The sequence below is a fragment of the Peromyscus californicus genome, unplaced genomic scaffold (assembly GCF_007827085.1).
Source record: "Peromyscus californicus insignis strain IS unplaced genomic scaffold, ASM782708v3 Scaffold_7__1_contigs__length_154581171, whole genome shotgun sequence".
In the NCBI taxonomy this organism is placed as follows: Eukaryota; Metazoa; Chordata; class Mammalia; order Rodentia; family Cricetidae; genus Peromyscus; species Peromyscus californicus.
The window spans coordinates 127869444-127886150 of NW_026294595.1; the positions used below are offsets into that span (position 1 = coordinate 127869444).

Genomic DNA, 16707 nt, shown 5'->3' on the forward strand with positions numbered 1-16707 from the left:
AAAAAAATGGAGTTCAGAGTGGTTATGTATTTTACCCAACATCACACAGCAAATAATTTAAAAGAAACATCACAGGGTAGGCAGGATTGGGACCTCTCATCTGCTACATATGCTCTAATAGCCTTCAATCCTGTCCCTATTGTACAGGTGTGGAGACTGAGGCCCAAGAAGGGTGGGATCTTGCTGAAGGTAACCCATAGGGTGAGACAGAGGTCTATTTGAATCTAGAGAGATGTCTTCTGTGCAGGAGCTAGATTGCTTGGGGTTTGTTCCAGGGACTACCATTTGTTGACTGTGAATTCCCATAAGTCACCTGATTACTCTGAGCTGTCACTGTCCTCCTATGTGGAAAGGAAACAGTTGGGACTGTTATGAAGATACCCAGGTGCCTGTCAGGCAATGACCTATAGTGTCCCCAAGGCAGTCTACCTCACTACATCATGAACCAAAGACACTCAGACTTGGCTGGGACTGAAGAATATACTTTAATCTCTAAGACAGGGGTTCTAGGTGGGAGTCTCTGGGAGGGGTAACGGAGCCGTGCACACGCACACGGTACAGGCAGGTGAAACGAGAATTCCCCCAGTTGCTGGAGATCTTCACTTTGACTGCAGCAAAGCCCCTGGGTGGCTGGTTCTGGAACAGAGCCAGACAGTGGCAGCTCCCCCACAGGCCTCTGCTCCACCTGGCAGAGGGGCCTTGGAAGAAGGGAACTTTCCCATTTCACAGGTGTGGGAATGGAGTCCTAGAGAGGGGGACGGGCTCAGCACGTGGGGGCTAGGACGGAAGGTGCTGGGGCCAGAAACACAGACACAGTGCTGTAGGGAAGATGTCTCAGCCATGGAACCTTGGCACTGTGATGCTGTGGGGCCCTCAGCAAGCCATTGTGCCTCTCTGGGCCTCAGTTTGCCCTCTGTAAGACGGGTGTGCTAATAGATGTTCCCCAGGATTACCTTGGACATAAAAGGAACTCTTAGCTCATTAGCCCCTGGCATGTCGTGGCTTCTCTGTAAACTTTGCTCCTCCATTCCCTGTGCCCACAGTGGGTGGAGATGGTGATTATTAAGCCCCCTGCCTAGTATGGAAAAGGCAGAGCGGGACTGGTGGTTCAGGCCTATAATTCCAGCTACTAGTGAGGCCAGCCTGAGCCCCATAGGGAGATTCTGTCTCAAAAAAGAGGTTTGGGGATATGGTTGAGTGGCAGAGCACTTGCCTAGCAAGTGTGAGATCCTAGGTTCACACCTTCATTCTGCTATAAAACCCAAACCCAAACTCAGTGCCTGTTTTAGCCTCCCAGAGAAGTACAGAAGGGATCCTGAACCCTGGAGCCCAGATCTTGTGGCGAGACGGAGATTTGGACCAGCATTAGCCAGATTCCAAACTTGGACAGTCACGCTGTTGTGGCGAGACTGAGATTTGGACCAGCATTAGCCAGATTCCAAACTTGGCCAGTCACGCTGCCTGCTCATCCAGTCCTGCTTCTGTCTGTCCCCAATGTCCTCCTCTCCAGGCCTCAGTTTCCTCTCTTACGGCCAGATCAGGTTCTGACTAGGGGCTCCTAGCACAGAGGCCTTAAGTTTGGAGCCAGGAGCCCTATCTGATGGGCACTTGGTGTTCAACATTTGCTATCCAGGAAGGAGATGCAGCAAGAGGGCTCCTGGAAGGACCAGAAAACGGGGAAGACTAGCCGGGGTCAGAGGGCTCCCCCGGGTGCTACTCTGGGCCTCAGGCAGCAGCTCCGTGTCTCTTTGGTTTCATCATCTGTCAAGTAGGTTAGAGTGACTATGCACTTCTCAGGGCTGTAGGGGACTGGGGAGAGCTGCACATGGGGTACCCTCAGCAGATGAGCCTTTGTGGCCTCCCCAGGTACCTGGAGTGGGAACATCTGGATGGTGTTTTCTGGCTGAAACTGGAATGCCCCCAGGAACACTTCCTCCCTGGGGGGGCTCTCCATGCCCTGTGGAACCAGACAATGGAGGTATGAAATGCAGCAGGCTAAGACTTGCACAACTCCTGAGATGGGGGAGGGGCTCCTCATCAATGTGGCCAGTGTCTGGGACAGGAAGGAACACTGCATGGGGAGTTGGAAGCTGAGGTCTTCCAACCCCATCAGTAAGGGTCAGGTTGCTTCTAAATCCTTCTCTGGATCCCATTCTACTGATAACTCTATGGGCTGCCTCAGCGTGATGAAGCCCAATGGTCTCTCTTGCCTCAGAAAAGCCTTGGTTGAACTAGGCAGCTGCCTGTGTTGGTCCTGGAAGGCTGAGATGTGCCCCACTCTGGCCATCCCCAACCTAGCTAAGCCACATTCCCTCAGCTCTGTGGATGGGTTCTCTTAAAGTTTGGACTATCACCTTCCAAGGTGGACCCGTCAGCCCAGCCTGGCTCCCTGTCATTGTGTGCTCACATAGATGACAAAGTCCTTTGGTGCGGTGTCCAGGCTACCCGACAGTGAGATGGTCTTGGGAATGTGCTGCAGTGTGATGTTGGACAGGTAGACTTTCTGGGCCAAACGGATGGTCACCTGGCCACGGTCACCGGCGAAGGCCCAGCAGTTGCCAGGTGTCACATTGGGCTGGAAGAGGTAGGTGTGAGGGGGCTGTGTTGGGTGGATAGGGTCCCTTTTTTCCTGCTTCCCACGTTTCCTTAACCTCCTGAAGGTGACCATTCTCTCTGTTCACAGAGCTCAGCTCTAGCCGTTCAGGGAGAGCAGGGCCTGAGAGGAGCCTCTCAGCCTTGTTCTCAGTTCCTGTTCATCTGTCCATCCATTCATTCCTTCATTCATTCATCCCTCACTCCCAACATGTCACCCTGAGACTTAGGCTTGAATGTGCTCTCCATGTACAGAGGAGGAAACTGAGGTACAGAGTGGGGAAGTGAGTGGCTGAGGATCGTGCAGAGCTCTAAGTGTAACTTGGTAATTTGGCCATGGAACGGGCTTGCTGTTAACCACCATGATCTGACCCACCAACGAGAAACAGAAGCCCGGGGTGGAAAGAGGGATGGCCTCACAGCACACGGGGAAGCTACTCATCCAGTAGGTGCTGGGCTTCTTGAAGACACAGTATGCACTATCCTGCATCTGGAGCTGTGGTGCTAGGATAAGGGTTGGGGGGATCTTGGAAGGACTCCTGCAGGAGCTGGGACAAGGGAGAGTAGCAGTTAGCTGGGAGAGGCATGCCAACAAGGGAAGTCAGGTAGGGCTGGTGGAATGGGAAGCTGGAGTTGGCTGGTCAGGCTTGGAAGTGCAGAAGCCCAGGTAGCAGAGACTTTGCCCTAGACCTGACTGAAGCCAGTATTTTGCAGCCAGACTTGGCCCCTCTATTGCCTGGGCTGCACCACCTGTCTCCCTGGTCAGTGCTTGCTAGGTTCTGTGATTCCTTTCCCCTGTCCCAGGCCCTTGCTGCCAACTTGTTACACAAGGGACCTTGCTTGTCCCTGTCCACTCCAATAGGAGGCTTCCCCACCCGAGAGGCCACTGTCCTAGATGGACTCTGGGGGTTCCTTGAAGGTGGGGTCCATAGATGGGTGGCCTGTGGCTGTGGCACTGCCCCAAGCTGATGAAGTCTCAGTGGTTTGTAGTTGCTCTGGGGCTTGGACAAGCCTGTTCCCTTCTCTGGGCTTCAGTTTCCCCATCTGTAAGCATTTTCAGAGGGGTGAGCGTCTGAACGCTGGCTCTGCCACGTACCGCGTGCCCGAGTGATCTGCTTTCTTGGCCTGGTGTCCTCCTTTGCAAAGGAAGTACATCTCAGGCCCACCCTCCAAGGTGGCTTGAGGGTTCTTAGACCCCAAAGTGTCAGGATTGGGTGGGGGGCGGTCACTGTGTCCTTTTCCTGCCAGAGGCCTCCGTGTGGCTCCTGGTCTTTCTCCATTCTTGTTCCCTCCCTCACAGCGTTCATCCTGTCCACTGCCGCCCCCCCCCCCCCCCCCCCCCCCCCCCCCGCCACTCCCCGGTCTTTGCCTCATCTCTCCTTCCTGCTGCTGTCTTCAATTTTGCCCCACCTTTGCTGCTAGCTCCCGTTACTAGCCCTCTCCTGGCCCTCCCTCTGTCGCCTGCCCTGCCCCCTGCCTCGAGGATCACGTCCGGGGGCTGCGCGTAGTTCCACAGCCGGATCCAGTTCCAGTAGGAGCGAGCCTTGTCGTGGTTATATGTGGCTGACGTGTGCTCGAAGTCGATGCTGGCCCCTGTAATGGAGGGGGGTGTCTCAGCCTCTGCTGGAGGGGGACTCCTACCTGAGGGCGCGCTCCTGCTTGGGCGGAATCCCTGCCATCTCTGGAGCTCAGTGTGCCCCTCTAGGCAATGGGATGAACAGTGTAGTTAGTAGTATAAGAGTGGCCTGCCCAGGCTGTGTGCCAAGGGAACCAATGCATTGGTGTTTCCCAGATACTAGGCTGGTGTGCTGGGAACAGCTGCATGTATGTGCAGGGTGCAAGGGGGGTGTGTGGCTTGAAAAGTGGAAGGAGGCCTGGGGTGGTTCTGGAGAGGGGCTCTTGGGTCTGATCCCACATTTCCCTGAGGTCTGAGGTGCCTGGGTCAGTTGGTGTTGTTGCCTGGTTGGGTCCCAGTCCCACCCTCAAGCACCCTGAGCTCTCTCTTGCAGCCTCATCCCATGGGCGATTTACACTTCATCCTCTCAACCCAAATGTCTCCCAAGGAAAGGGGTCCCCTCCTCCCTATACACCTGCTCTATTCCTCCTGAAGTCACTCTTCAGGTGACATTGGGGCCACTTGTTTGTTTCAAAAGTCAGCCTTTCTACCACAGGGCCTCCTCCATGCACCAAGCCCCGGATTTGGGGAATGTAAGGGGTGAGGGGTGATGGAGGGGCATGGGTAGAGTCGAGGGTCATGGGTTCCTGTTGCCCACCCCTGTCAGAGAAGGCCAGGTGGGAGCAGAGGTCAGCTCTGAAGCTGAACTTCACAGGAGCAGAAGCATGTACGCCTCATGAAGGGTTTCTGAGGTAGGTCTGTGGTGGGTCAATGGGGGAGGCAGGTCACTTACCTATGGACTTCAAGGCAAAGTCTGGCTTTTCAATGTAATCACCTTGTATCATCTTCATTATTTTCTGGGCCATTTTTTGCTGAGAAGGCAGAAAACACAGGTTGGTATGTTCTTACAGATTATGAGCCCCATCGGTGTCCTTGGCAGATGACAGGTGGTTGTAGGACCCCTCTCCCACCTTCAGAGGATGTGGATGCCCCTGAGTAGGATGACCCAGTTGCTATACTTCGAGGAAGCCCTGAGACACAAAGTCACCCTTATCCTCTGGGTCTGTGTGAGCTTTGAAGTTCATGTTACAAGATGTCACACGGAGGTCCTAGAGACTTAGTGGAGTCAAAGGCACCCCCCCCCCCCCCCGAAAGAAGACAGCCCTTACTGCTATGGGACTTGGGCAATATGGTGCCTCTGAGTCTAGATTTTCTAAATCTGTTAGATGGGACAAAAATCCTCTCTGCCACCATGGTTGTGAAATGCTGTTGGGGATTAGAGAGCTGTGAGAAGTCCATCATGTTCTCTGTCATCCCCTATGGCCTTCCTGGAGATTTGGGAAATTGTCGCTCCATCTTCGAGGTAAGAATATGGCAGCCCACAGGCATAAAGCTATGGTGCTCACACAGCTGTGAGAAACAGAGCTAGCAGGTTCAGGTTCTGGGCCCTTGAGCACTCCCCTGGCCTGGCAGAGGAAGGCTGGAAAGCACTGTACACAGTCAGTGCTCAGCCATGGGTAGCTGTTCTTCTTAGACACCTCCAGTGGACGCCAGTTCTGTTTCCCAATAATGGCTGCAATAAGGTCTCCTGCTCCAAGCTCTATTTTTTCAATCTGATACTGATATCTTCTCAAAGAGCTGTGTGTGTGTGTGTGTGTGTGTGTGTGTGTGTGTGTGTGTGTGTGTGTGTGTCTGTGTCCAAGGTCCCCTTCCCATCAGTCAGTCAGTACTAGGGCAGAAAAGAGGTTTTGTGACTGAGTCCTAAGGGTTTACAATGTTGCTTGTATCTCTGGGGTCTCTCTCAAAGTCACATGTTGGGAGGAAGCCAGGTGACAAGGCCATCTGTGGGTGCTTTGATTAATGGTGATTATGGTTTGAATATGAAGCGTACCCTACAGGCTTGTGTGTTGAACACATGGTTCATAACGGGTGACACGGTTTGTGGAGGTTCTAGAAACTATACGAGTCTAACTGGAATAAGTAAGTCACAGATGTGTCCTTGGGGACTCTGTTTTGCTCTTGCCTCTTCCTGTTACTCTGCTCTGCTTCCTATTGGCCATGAGATAAATTAAACAGCCTCCATCATACACTCCATGATGTTCTGACTAGGCACACTGGGCCAAGCAAGCATTGATCGAGTCCTCTGAAACCCTGAGCCAAAAATAATAATCACTCCTTTTAAGTTGCAACACTACATATTTAGTCACAATGACAGCAAAATAAACACAGGGAATTGGTACCAGAAGAATGAGGTTGTTGCTGTGGCTAAACATGACCATGTGGTTCTTAAGCCTTTGAAATTGGTTTGTGGGAGCAATTTGGAAGAGTTTAACAAAATGGTCTAGAGAAGCCCTAGAATGCTCTAAGGCTTGCAGAGCTTAATCATATCAAAGACAGGCATCTGAGCAGTTGAGGTCAGGCTCATGTGGTTTCAAATGGGACTGAGGACTCCACCAGGATTCAGACCAGGGGGCGTTCTGGTAAAGAATGTGTCTACCTTTTTTCCATGTTCCACTTTATGGAACTTCCTTCCCCTTTATGGAAGGCTGAGTTTAAATGTGACGGGCTTGTCAATCTATTTGGGGGAAGTTCTAGGACAGTACAGTATTTAATCAGTGGCATAGCTGTTGCTGGCTGCTTTTCAACTAGGGTCACAGCAAGAGTTGGGAGCAAAGAACAGAGCAGAAATATTTGATTTGGTTAGAAAAAGAACACATTTAAAGTTGTGGGTGGTCCTGGTTCTTAGAAAGATTAGCTCCATTAAAAAGAAACCGAGTGCTTCTCATCAGGACAATAGGAATGGTGTCTTAAGGGTATCTCAAGATCTGGCCAGACCCCACCACAGCAGGCACAAGGGTATGAAAGACCAAATTCATTTTAAAGATTTATCCTGGAGAAGAAAGTGCCTCTGGGGTACCCTGCTCACAAAGGATTGTGTAGAGCAATGTTTATCCAGGACTGGTCTCACTGTGTCCAGTTATTTAGGCATTCAGAGGCTACAACAGCCCTGTCCAAAGAGGCCTGGCTTCTACTTGAGCTTGCAGCAGACCTTGGCACCATCTGTACGATGTTGATTTTGTAAAGGCACAGAACACAAGAGTCACATAATCACAGAGGTTTCCACCCTGATTTTAAAGGAGGGCCCGGAGGCTAGGTAAAGTATGGAGGGATCAGAATTCCCAGGGTGATGTGTGAAGCTATAAGATTGAAGCCTGAGCAGCAATGGAGAGCCTAGGAAGACAGAGATGCCAGGAGGATGGAATACTTGCCCCCAGTAAGGAAGGTGCCACTGGGGTTAGGGATTTTATGTTCATGTGGGACTAGAAGACAAAACAGAAGACTTAAGAGCCTTCAAACATATGGTGAGGCTTTTCCATTAAGACATTTGACAAACTTTTGAAGATGAATGAGCAGGAATTCAAATCAGCCAAAAACCTCTAAGAAGTCTTATAAAAATTTCAGTCTGTGTCTGTCTGTCTAAACCAGCTTAATACCCACCAAGAAAGAAGTGGCATGTTTACTTCATCTTTCCTATGAAGCAAAGGGAATTTTTTCAGTGATAGTTGCAATTATGTAAGGCAAGTAGAGTTATTTTATATCATGTCCAGAAAACACTAAAAATTACTAGACATTAATAGATAAGGTCGAAAGCTGATATCAAGTGAGAAAAAGAAGAATAGGAGCAGAATACCATAGATCACCTATACATTGGAGTTAGCTGACAAAGATTTAAAAACAACCATGATTTATATCTTAAATAAAGGAAAAAGATAGAAAACACAGACAAATGGTGAATTGATGGTAGAATTGAATTTGTGAAATGAAAATATATTGAATGTGAATTCTAAAATGAAATAATGCAACATGTGAAATGAATGGTTGATTTTATATACAGAATACAGTACTGCAAGTGAGTCTGAAGAAAGCTGAGACAAAACTGTCAAAACTTAGGTTATAGAGAAAAAGAATAAAGAACAACAAGAAATAAATCAGGTAGGAAGCACTTGTAACCTACTCCATAGGTCTAGCATAGATATAATCAGAATACTAGAGGAAAGAGTTTATGGATTAGAAGGAATATTTTTTTAAGAAGAAATATTTTAAGAGATAGAAGCTAAGACTTTTAAGAAGTTATTGAAAAACACCAATGCATATATTCAATAATAGCAACCCCCCAGACAGGTTATACTGGACACTAAAAGAACATTATAGTTTCTAGGGATAAAAATAAAGTCAAATCAAACACCAGATTAGACCCAAAGGGTTAAAGTTCAGAATTGTGCAATTTTCAATAGCAATGGGAAAACCAGAATATGATGAGCTTCCTTCAGAATTTTCAGGGGAAACTTTCCTTTTTAAATTTCTATACCTAGCAAAACTATCAATTAGGTGTAAGGATAGGATAAGGATATTTTAAAACATGCAGGTTTTAAAAAATAAAAAGAACCATATAACTCTCTTCCTTTGCTCTTTTGCATGAAGTTATTAGTAAGGGGTGGTGGTGGGGGAGATATGCTCTATCAAAATGAGGGATGAAACAAAGGAAGAAAATAACTTAGTATATAAAAAACAGGGCATCAACAAAGACATTGGGAGGTGAAGGGCCAATGGCAGCATCTCACCTCATCGGACATGGCTTCCATCTCCTGGAGTTTGGCAATGAGCTGGTTCATGCTACCTCGTAGGTCCTGGATTTCCCCAGTGTGATGCCGTACCTTCTCCTGGTACATCCTTATCAACAAGGAGGTAAAACAAGAACTGATTGCTTTATGATGTTGCTATTGCAAGTAAGCCTTCAAAGAACAACCTTTAAAACCTTCCACTCTCCTGGGTCCATCCCGCCTACACCCCTCTCGGTCCAGGATTGAGTCCAGCTCAATCCTCCCAAAATATTCATGAGTATTTTTTGTCTGTTTAAGAATGCTGTCACCAGGTAGTGACTTATTATTTCTTTTCAGCTACTATTTACTGAGCACCGATTATGAGCCAGTAACTCTTCAGGATGTTTCACATCTTTTTTTGATACCTATTTACCCGGAGCAACATGAAAGCTATGCCTCATCTCATGAATGAGTCAAAAGCCCAGAAAAAAAAGAGATGACTTGCATAAGCTCAGTCACATAGAATTTACAGGAGCTCGGATTTAAGTCCAGGTTGGTCTGAGTTGGGTCCATATTTTTAGCTAAGGATATACCCTAGATTCCAACTATAGCTGTTCTTTTTAGAAGAAAATAGGACTAATAAGTAATTTGCTCTTACCTCAGGCTCTGCAGTGGGCTATTTATGCTGTCATCCTGGTGGAGTATTGAAGAAAGCAGGGATCTCTGTCAGGTGACCTAATCTGGGCCTGATAAGAGCTTCGTCTCTCTGCTCTCTCATGGCCTTTAACCAACCCATTCATCTACCTTCAAATTTAATGATTTTTTTTGAGACAGGTTGTAATGGCTGTCTTGGAATTAGCTGTAGACCAGGCTGGACTTGAACTCACAGAGATCTGTCTGCCTCTGTCTCCTGAGTGCTGGAATTAAAGGTGTGTGCCACCACTGCCCGGTCATCCACCTTTATATTTAATCTCCCACCTATCCACTCACTTACCATCTATCCAAATTCCAAGCTTTTTTCCTCCATAATTATCCATCCATCTATCCATTCATCCTTCTATCCATTCTTCTTCTATTCACACTCCCATCTGGTAACCAGCTACCCAACACTGATAATGGCAGTCCCCTGTGCTTAGCACTGAAATGGCTGTTGCTTGTATGAATCAAACCTGCCTGCTTCCTTTAAGGGGTTGCCAGTACAGTTGGAGAGATGGTTATGGTTACAGAAAATGGAGGAAAAAGAAAAATGTGACCTCCTTTGCTTTGGTGTGTCTGGAGGTTGTGATCTTTCAGCTAGACCTTAAAGAATACAACAGCTTACACAGGAAGAGAGGAAGAACAGAAAGGTCTCCCAGACCCCTGCTCTTTATAGGTCTCTGGGACTTTCTCCATCAGTAGCTCTGGCCACTGGTTTCCTCTTCCTTCTTCCTCAGAAAACAAAACCTGATGGGGTAAGTCTCAACTCACTGAAGCAGAGAGAGTAGAAAGAGCAATGATTTCTTACTCCTTATTTTAGTGGGGTTGAGGGGGAGTGGGGGCAGTCTAGAGAAGGAGATGGGCCACTGCTGGGCTGAACGACAGGAAAGTCACTTGATGGTGGAGGCATGACTGTGTGTGGTCTGTGAGAGTCATATGCAGGAGAGGGGTTCCAGGTGGGTGGAATGGCAAAGGTAGCGATTTGGATCTGGGATGAGCCAAGAATGGACCATCAGAGTAGGAGGGACTACAGAGGGATATTGATGATTTAGATAGGTCAGTCACCTATGGGGCCTGCAGGGGGCTCACACTCACCTGCCAGACTTCTAGTTTTGAGGGTAAGTGCATGGAAAATATCCAGAAGCCTGTGGGCCACGAGAACAAGAATGACCCACTTAACTCAAAAGGCTGAAAGCTTGGATTCTGGAATTAAGGCATAAAAGTTAGGGTTGTGTAACTTCAGGAGAAATTACTTAATCTTTCCAGAACTCAGTGTCCTTCTCTGTAAGATGGGAATAGAGTAATAGCTGCATCATGCTCAAACGGTGTCCTCTGTGAGATGTGTGCCATATAAGCTAAATGACACACCTCCTTCCACCTCATCTCTCAGTCTTGATGCCCAGTGGACTCAGAGAGGGCAGCAAGGTCTTTCCTGCATTTTATGAGCTCCAGGCTGGCTTGGATCTATTACTTAAAAGTTCTTAAAATGTGTCTGTTGTTCTTAACTCTAAAACGTTGTCAAAGCATTGCCCGACTTCTGCAACTGTTCATTGCTCTTAAGCTGCAGGGCAGCACTCACGAGACAGGCAGGGTAACTGCCAGCATGAAAGACGGGGTCATCTCTGGGCTCCCTCTCCCAGAAGTGACCCAAGCGTGGGGATGCCCGCCCCCCGCCCCCAGGCAGAGTTCTGGAGACACACCCAAAGCACAGAGGACCAGAAGGCCCATCTTCTCCATGAGTTTCTGGCAAAGCAACTTGCACCTGAGAAGCAGAAAGGTCACTGTCAAGGTCAGCTGCAGTCTGGCCGGCTCCTCTTGTCTTCACTCCATTGTTCCATTTGTCCATTGTCCCTTCCTGTTCCCCTCCTTATTGAACTTGTTCTTCAGGGACCAGCTCTAATGCCCCTCCTTCCAGGACCTCCAGAGTCACTCCACCCTGCGATCCTAGCCTGGCACTGTTTTCCCACCTGGCTGGAAGCCCATGGTGGTGGTGGAAGGTGGGGCAAGGCTGGGCCCAGAGGAGCCATTAGGTAATATTTAAAATGTCAAGTTTAAATGAGTGAATGAGGTGGGCATCTCGGAAGAGGGGGTTTATATAGACCAAGCAAGCACAGGGAGGGAAGTGGGTGTGGGGTGAAGTTATTCTAGACAGGAAGAACCCTGGGAAAGGATTGACATGGGAACCTGGGTGGGGTATTCAGGGAGTGAGGACCCCAGCCTTGCAGGCCCTGTGGTTCCACAGAGAGCAGAATAAGGGCATTTAGGAGAAGAAGAGTCAGGCAGGGTACACACTGGGGAGTTGAGCAATGGGGAGCCACAGAAGGTCTGAGATGGGAGACGTGACAGAAGCCAGATTGAGGAGGGCTCATCTGGTCTGACTAGCAGGGGGAGAGGCAAACTAATGAAGGTGCTGTCACTGTCCCCACGCCACTCTCCCCTCTTTCCTGTTTACCTGAAGGTGTTAAGTAGAACTTGCTGGGCCTGAGTCCTCAGGAAGCAGGCCAGGCAGGTGAGCCAGGCTGGAGAGGAGACAAGATGGCAGCAAGGTGTTGTACCCCTCATCTTGGCCCCATTGTGAGCACTCACTGACTGTCCTTGGATCTGGGAGACCCTCTTGATTTTATGGTTGAGCCCAGGATAGCCCCTGTCTCAGCTTATGTAAGCAGCTGTAAGTTCAAGGCCTATGGGCAAGCCTTGCTTGAAGATGGCAGTTAATAGAGCCTGGTACACTCAGCAGCACAGAAGATGGTGTGTGCTAATGCCATCCCTGGACACTGGGGGCCTGGTGAGGGCCGTGTCCTTCTAGGGTTCATCTCTGGAGTGCAGCATGATTTAAGTTAGTAAGTGGGGGTTCAGGATAGGTGAGAAGGTGGGTGTATGCATGCGGGAAGAGAGAATGGAAAAGATGGTGGGTTCTTGGCTTGGAAGATTGGTAGAGAGTAAAATGGGGCCATGGAGAGTCAGAGGACTGATGGATGGACAGAGGGATGACTGTTCATATTAACAAATGAAAATAAGGGAAAAGTGATGAATGCCTCAATGGTTGAGTGAATAGACAGAGAATGGACACATGCATAGGTGTGTAGATGGATATTGGATGGATTGGTGGGTGGATTAGTGGAGCCAAAGTAGAGAAGGACTTGGGGACAGTTTCTCCTATGCTAGCAAGCTTTCCTTTTACTTCTGCTTTCAGAGAGACCCTGCTTGGAATGGGTGGGGTATCCTCTAGTTCCTTGTATACACTGCCACCCAGGGTAGCCTGAATTCTAGAAAAGCCTGGTCTGAAGCTGCTTCTCTTCCCCTAGCCCCTACTGCTCCAACTAGTTCTTTCATATATATATACATACACATATATCCCAGTATGAACTGGGTTAGGCTGAGGCCTGGGGTGTTGATGCGGAGAGGCAACAGCAGAGCATCATCTGCAGAGAACATAGAGCACAAGGTCCCTACCAGCCTTAAGGCATGGGCTTGCAGAGACCTGGGGGTCCAGGGCTTGGTGTACGCCTCTTGGCTGCTCTACCCCCAACTTTACGCCAGGTGCCAGTGAAGCCCCGAGACTCCGCTCTTGCTCACTCATATTTGCTGTGGGTGCCTCTGTCGGTCTGCTGGTGGTGTGGCCTCTTTGGACGCCCCTGAGGATGACAAGGTTCACAACCACATTTTACATCCTACGAGGTCCGTGGTGCCACCACGTTTCAGACTAAGAAGCTGTGAATCAGGGACAGATGAGGTCTGGCTGACCTCAAACCTGGGTCTCTTTTGAGACAAGGTGTGTGGGTACTGTGGCCATCGTGGGATGGTCCTAACTGGATAAAGCCCGTCACAGTCTTCTCATTTCCTTTGTGGCTGCTAGCTCAAGGAGTGTTGGGGAAGAGGGGTGGGTGGCTCTGGGGGTGTGGGACTGATAAAAGCTTTTCTTTGCTGAAGTGAGGCCCATAGGAGGCCATGCCCACTCTCCTCCCTCCCTAGACAGTCATGCTTCTCCACATACTGGGTCCGAGGTAGCCTGGTGACCAGCCACACGAGATGCTAAAAGAAAGAGCAACAGCACAGTGGGAGCCTAGAATTTGGGAGGCATCCGAGAACTCTCAAGTCCACCCACTCCGACACTACCCTCACCTTGGCTCCTCTTGGTTAGGGAGATAGAAACATCTTTGTTTTGTAAGATAGAAATCCTTAGTCATTTTTAAATTTGATGCTCTCTATATTTGTGTGTATTTACTAAGAAATCACACGTGTCTAGCTGTTGTATTTTGGATACTTAATGTCTCCAGATAGGCTAAGGAACTGGTTTCCAGGGTGGTGGTTTTTGGAGGTGCTGTGAGCCTTTAAGGGGTGGGACCTAGTAGGAGGTTCTTAGGTCTTTGGGTACATATCCTGGAAAAGGATTGTGGGTTCCTAATCTCTTCCCTTTTCTCTTACTGCTTCCTGGCTCCTGAAGTGAATGTCCCTCTTCCTACACTCTCTTCATGTGTCATCATCAAACCACAGGGCCCTTGACTATGGACTAAAGCTTCCAGACCACGAGGCAAACCTTTTCAGCGATTGCTGGTGCTTTGTTAGAGTGATAGAATACAGTCCCACACAGTGGCTGGTTGTGTGAACATATTATTGGCCCTCCCCAAATATAAGATACATACATTCCTGAGGCCTGTGTAGCATGGTGGGGTGACCAGTGCATCTCAAATTAACCAAAAGACAGGACTTTAAAGTTTCCCAGCACAAAGACCTACTCATTACCCTGACCTCACCACCACACATTTGCCATGTGTACCAAATTACCACATTGCACCCAATAAACACACTATTACTGTGTGCCCACTTAAAAACAAGGGAGGAGATAATTATACAAAAAGATGAGCTAAAATGCTGAAGTTTTTAAGAGTTTCTTTCTTCCCTCATGGTTTGCTTTGTATGCCCTCTTGGAAGTAGGCATCATTTCAAATTGGATGACTCTTAACAAAGAGGGTGGAGATATTTGTCTCCTTGTCCCCAGCACTAGTCCAAGGTGCATTAGGGCAGTGAGCTCGCAATGCAGCACTCCTAGCTCATAGCAGGTACTCAGTAAATACGTGTTGAGATGATGAGTGCTTTGTGCTCTCTGCCTTTGCCAGGAGACCTTGGGAAAGCTACTTTGAGCTCTTTGTCCTCAGCGTCTGCTTCTGTAAGGACAGTCGACAAGGCCTGCTTATCCCTAAGGAGCTCTAACAGGCTGGGAAAAGGCAGGAGCTGCTGGTCTGTCTCACCTCCTGTGCCTGGCGCTGTGGCTCACATCTTCGGGTAGGGCACATGAGTCCCCAGTGTTCCTTGCCCGGGGCATTGATTTCCTTTTTTAAGGATGGAGGATGAGGATGGAGATCTATGGGAGTCAAGGAAGAGGAAGTGGCCTCCACTGCCACCACCACCTCTGAGTATCCCCTGGAAGGTGACAGGGAATTTACTGGGTCGAGTGGAACTGTCAGCTCTGTGACCTCATAGAATTCTTGAATGGAGGATCCCAAGTCTGTAGCCTGTCTCCAGAACCTCCCCTCAGAGGATGCCATTGTGACTGACCTTCCATTTTGAAGATGTGAAGGTTGAAGTTGTCAGCCAGGGAGGGCCATGCCAGGGCAGAGGCTGGGCAGAGGCAAGAATGGAGGTGCCCATAATCAAGCCACCCTCCTTGCTCCTAAGACTCTTTGCTGCCCCATGCTTCCTGGGCTTACTGCCTTCTCAGGCTGCATGTGAATTAATTTTCTTTTCTTTTTTTAAACTTTCTTTTCATTTATTCTTTGTGTCTTTCACTTCATGCATCTCGATCCCATTCATCTGCCTGTCCCTTCGTATCTGCCCTCTGCCCTTACATTCTCCCCCCTAAAATAAAATAAATTTTAAGAAAAAAAAATCTTGTTGTGGAAGCTGCAGTGTGGCCCAGTGACTCACACAGTACAGTATACCCTTTAGTCCTTATATCTTTACTTACAAGTGTTCATTGAAAAGAGTCATTGGTCTGGTATAAGGCATCTGGTTTCTATTATGCCACCAATACTGGGCTCTCACTAGGGCTCCTCTTGGGTATTCTGTTGTTGCCCTGTGTTGTGGAGATCCTGAAGATACCCTTTCATGTGCTCCAGCAGATCATAGATGGGGTGGATATTGGGGTGGGCCAACTCATAACCCTGGTTCTGGGCCTGGGTAGTTGCAGGGTTGATCAGCCCTCTAGCTCTCCCCTGTCCTCACCACCAGGGTGAGCTCTCCAACATTGCCCTGACTAGTTTACCCTATGCAGCAATGAATAAGGGCAGGGTCAATTCTCCTGCTTTCATGCCCTCAGGGCCAGCTCACCAACACCTACACCGCCAGGGCTAGCTCTACTGTGTTGCCTAGGCAAGGTGCAGGGGCCACTCTCCTGAGTGCTGCAGCTGGTGAGGGGCAGGGACAGCTCTTCAGCTCTTATGACCTCAGGATCAGCTTCCCACCTGCCACAGGTGGCAAGGGGCAGGGGGAGGAGGGGTGTGGGGGTCTTGCCCCACTGGCAACTTAGGTCACCTCTGAAGAGGTGGCCTGGAACCGAGGAAAGGTAAGTGTGCCACTCACCCATTTCCCAGCCTTTCTCCTACCTGCGACAATCAGACGCAGCAGGGAGTCAAGTCAAGCAAGAACTCCTTTATTATTAGGCAGTAAGCCTCTTTTATAGCAGAATACCTCAGAACCCTAGGAGGGGGCAAAGGAACCAACCAATCGTTTTGAAGGTCACCCTATGCTCATTTCTTTATTTACAAGCTATTTATGCACTGACATCATCTCCCGAGTTTTGTATCTAATCTCAGCATAAACAACTTGGGCTAACTTCCTCTCGGCACCGTTTGTATCTAATCTCAGCATAAACAACTTGGGCTCTATCTGTCTAACTTCCTCTTGGCACTACCTTTGCCACCCATGTATGCCCCACAGTGGGGAATGTCTCCCTTGTCCATGCCACCATATGGCAGATGAGTGGTGGGGCCAGATTTCTCACCCTCACGTTCTTGGGGCCGGCTCACCTGAGCCCCCATTAACAGGGTCAGCTCTACTGTCCAGACAAGGTGCAGGACCTGCTTTCCTGAGTGCTGCAGCTGGTAAAGGGGAGGGTCAGCTTCCTCACCTGTCACAAGTGGCAAGGGCAAAGGGGGAGGGCATCTTTCCCTCGCCCTCACCCTCACCATCACAGTGCAGGAGAGG

General features: G+C 49.0%; 1 protein-coding gene across 2 annotated transcripts; it reads right to left on the reverse strand.

Annotated features, from left to right (window-relative positions):
• Positions 1–492: 492 nt before the first annotated feature.
• Sun5 (Sad1 and UNC84 domain containing 5) lies at positions 493–14827 on the reverse strand. 2 transcript variants are annotated; one of them, XM_052726713.1, is made up of 13 exons: positions 14754–14827; positions 13081–13139; positions 12852–12926; positions 11957–12023; positions 11205–11266; positions 10600–10649; positions 9467–9501; positions 8830–8938; positions 5001–5079; positions 4070–4185; positions 2408–2575; positions 1871–1957; positions 493–636 (listed from the first exon to the last, which is right to left on the reverse strand). In XM_052726713.1, the coding sequence occupies exons 1-13, from the start codon at positions 14825–14827 to the stop codon at positions 493–495; spliced, it is 1125 nt and encodes a 374-aa protein (XP_052582673.1). The 2 variants fall into 2 exon arrangements, with proteins under 2 accessions (XP_052582673.1, XP_052582674.1); XM_052726714.1 differs by lacking the exon at positions 12852–12926.
• Positions 14828–16707: the final 1880 nt, after the last annotated feature.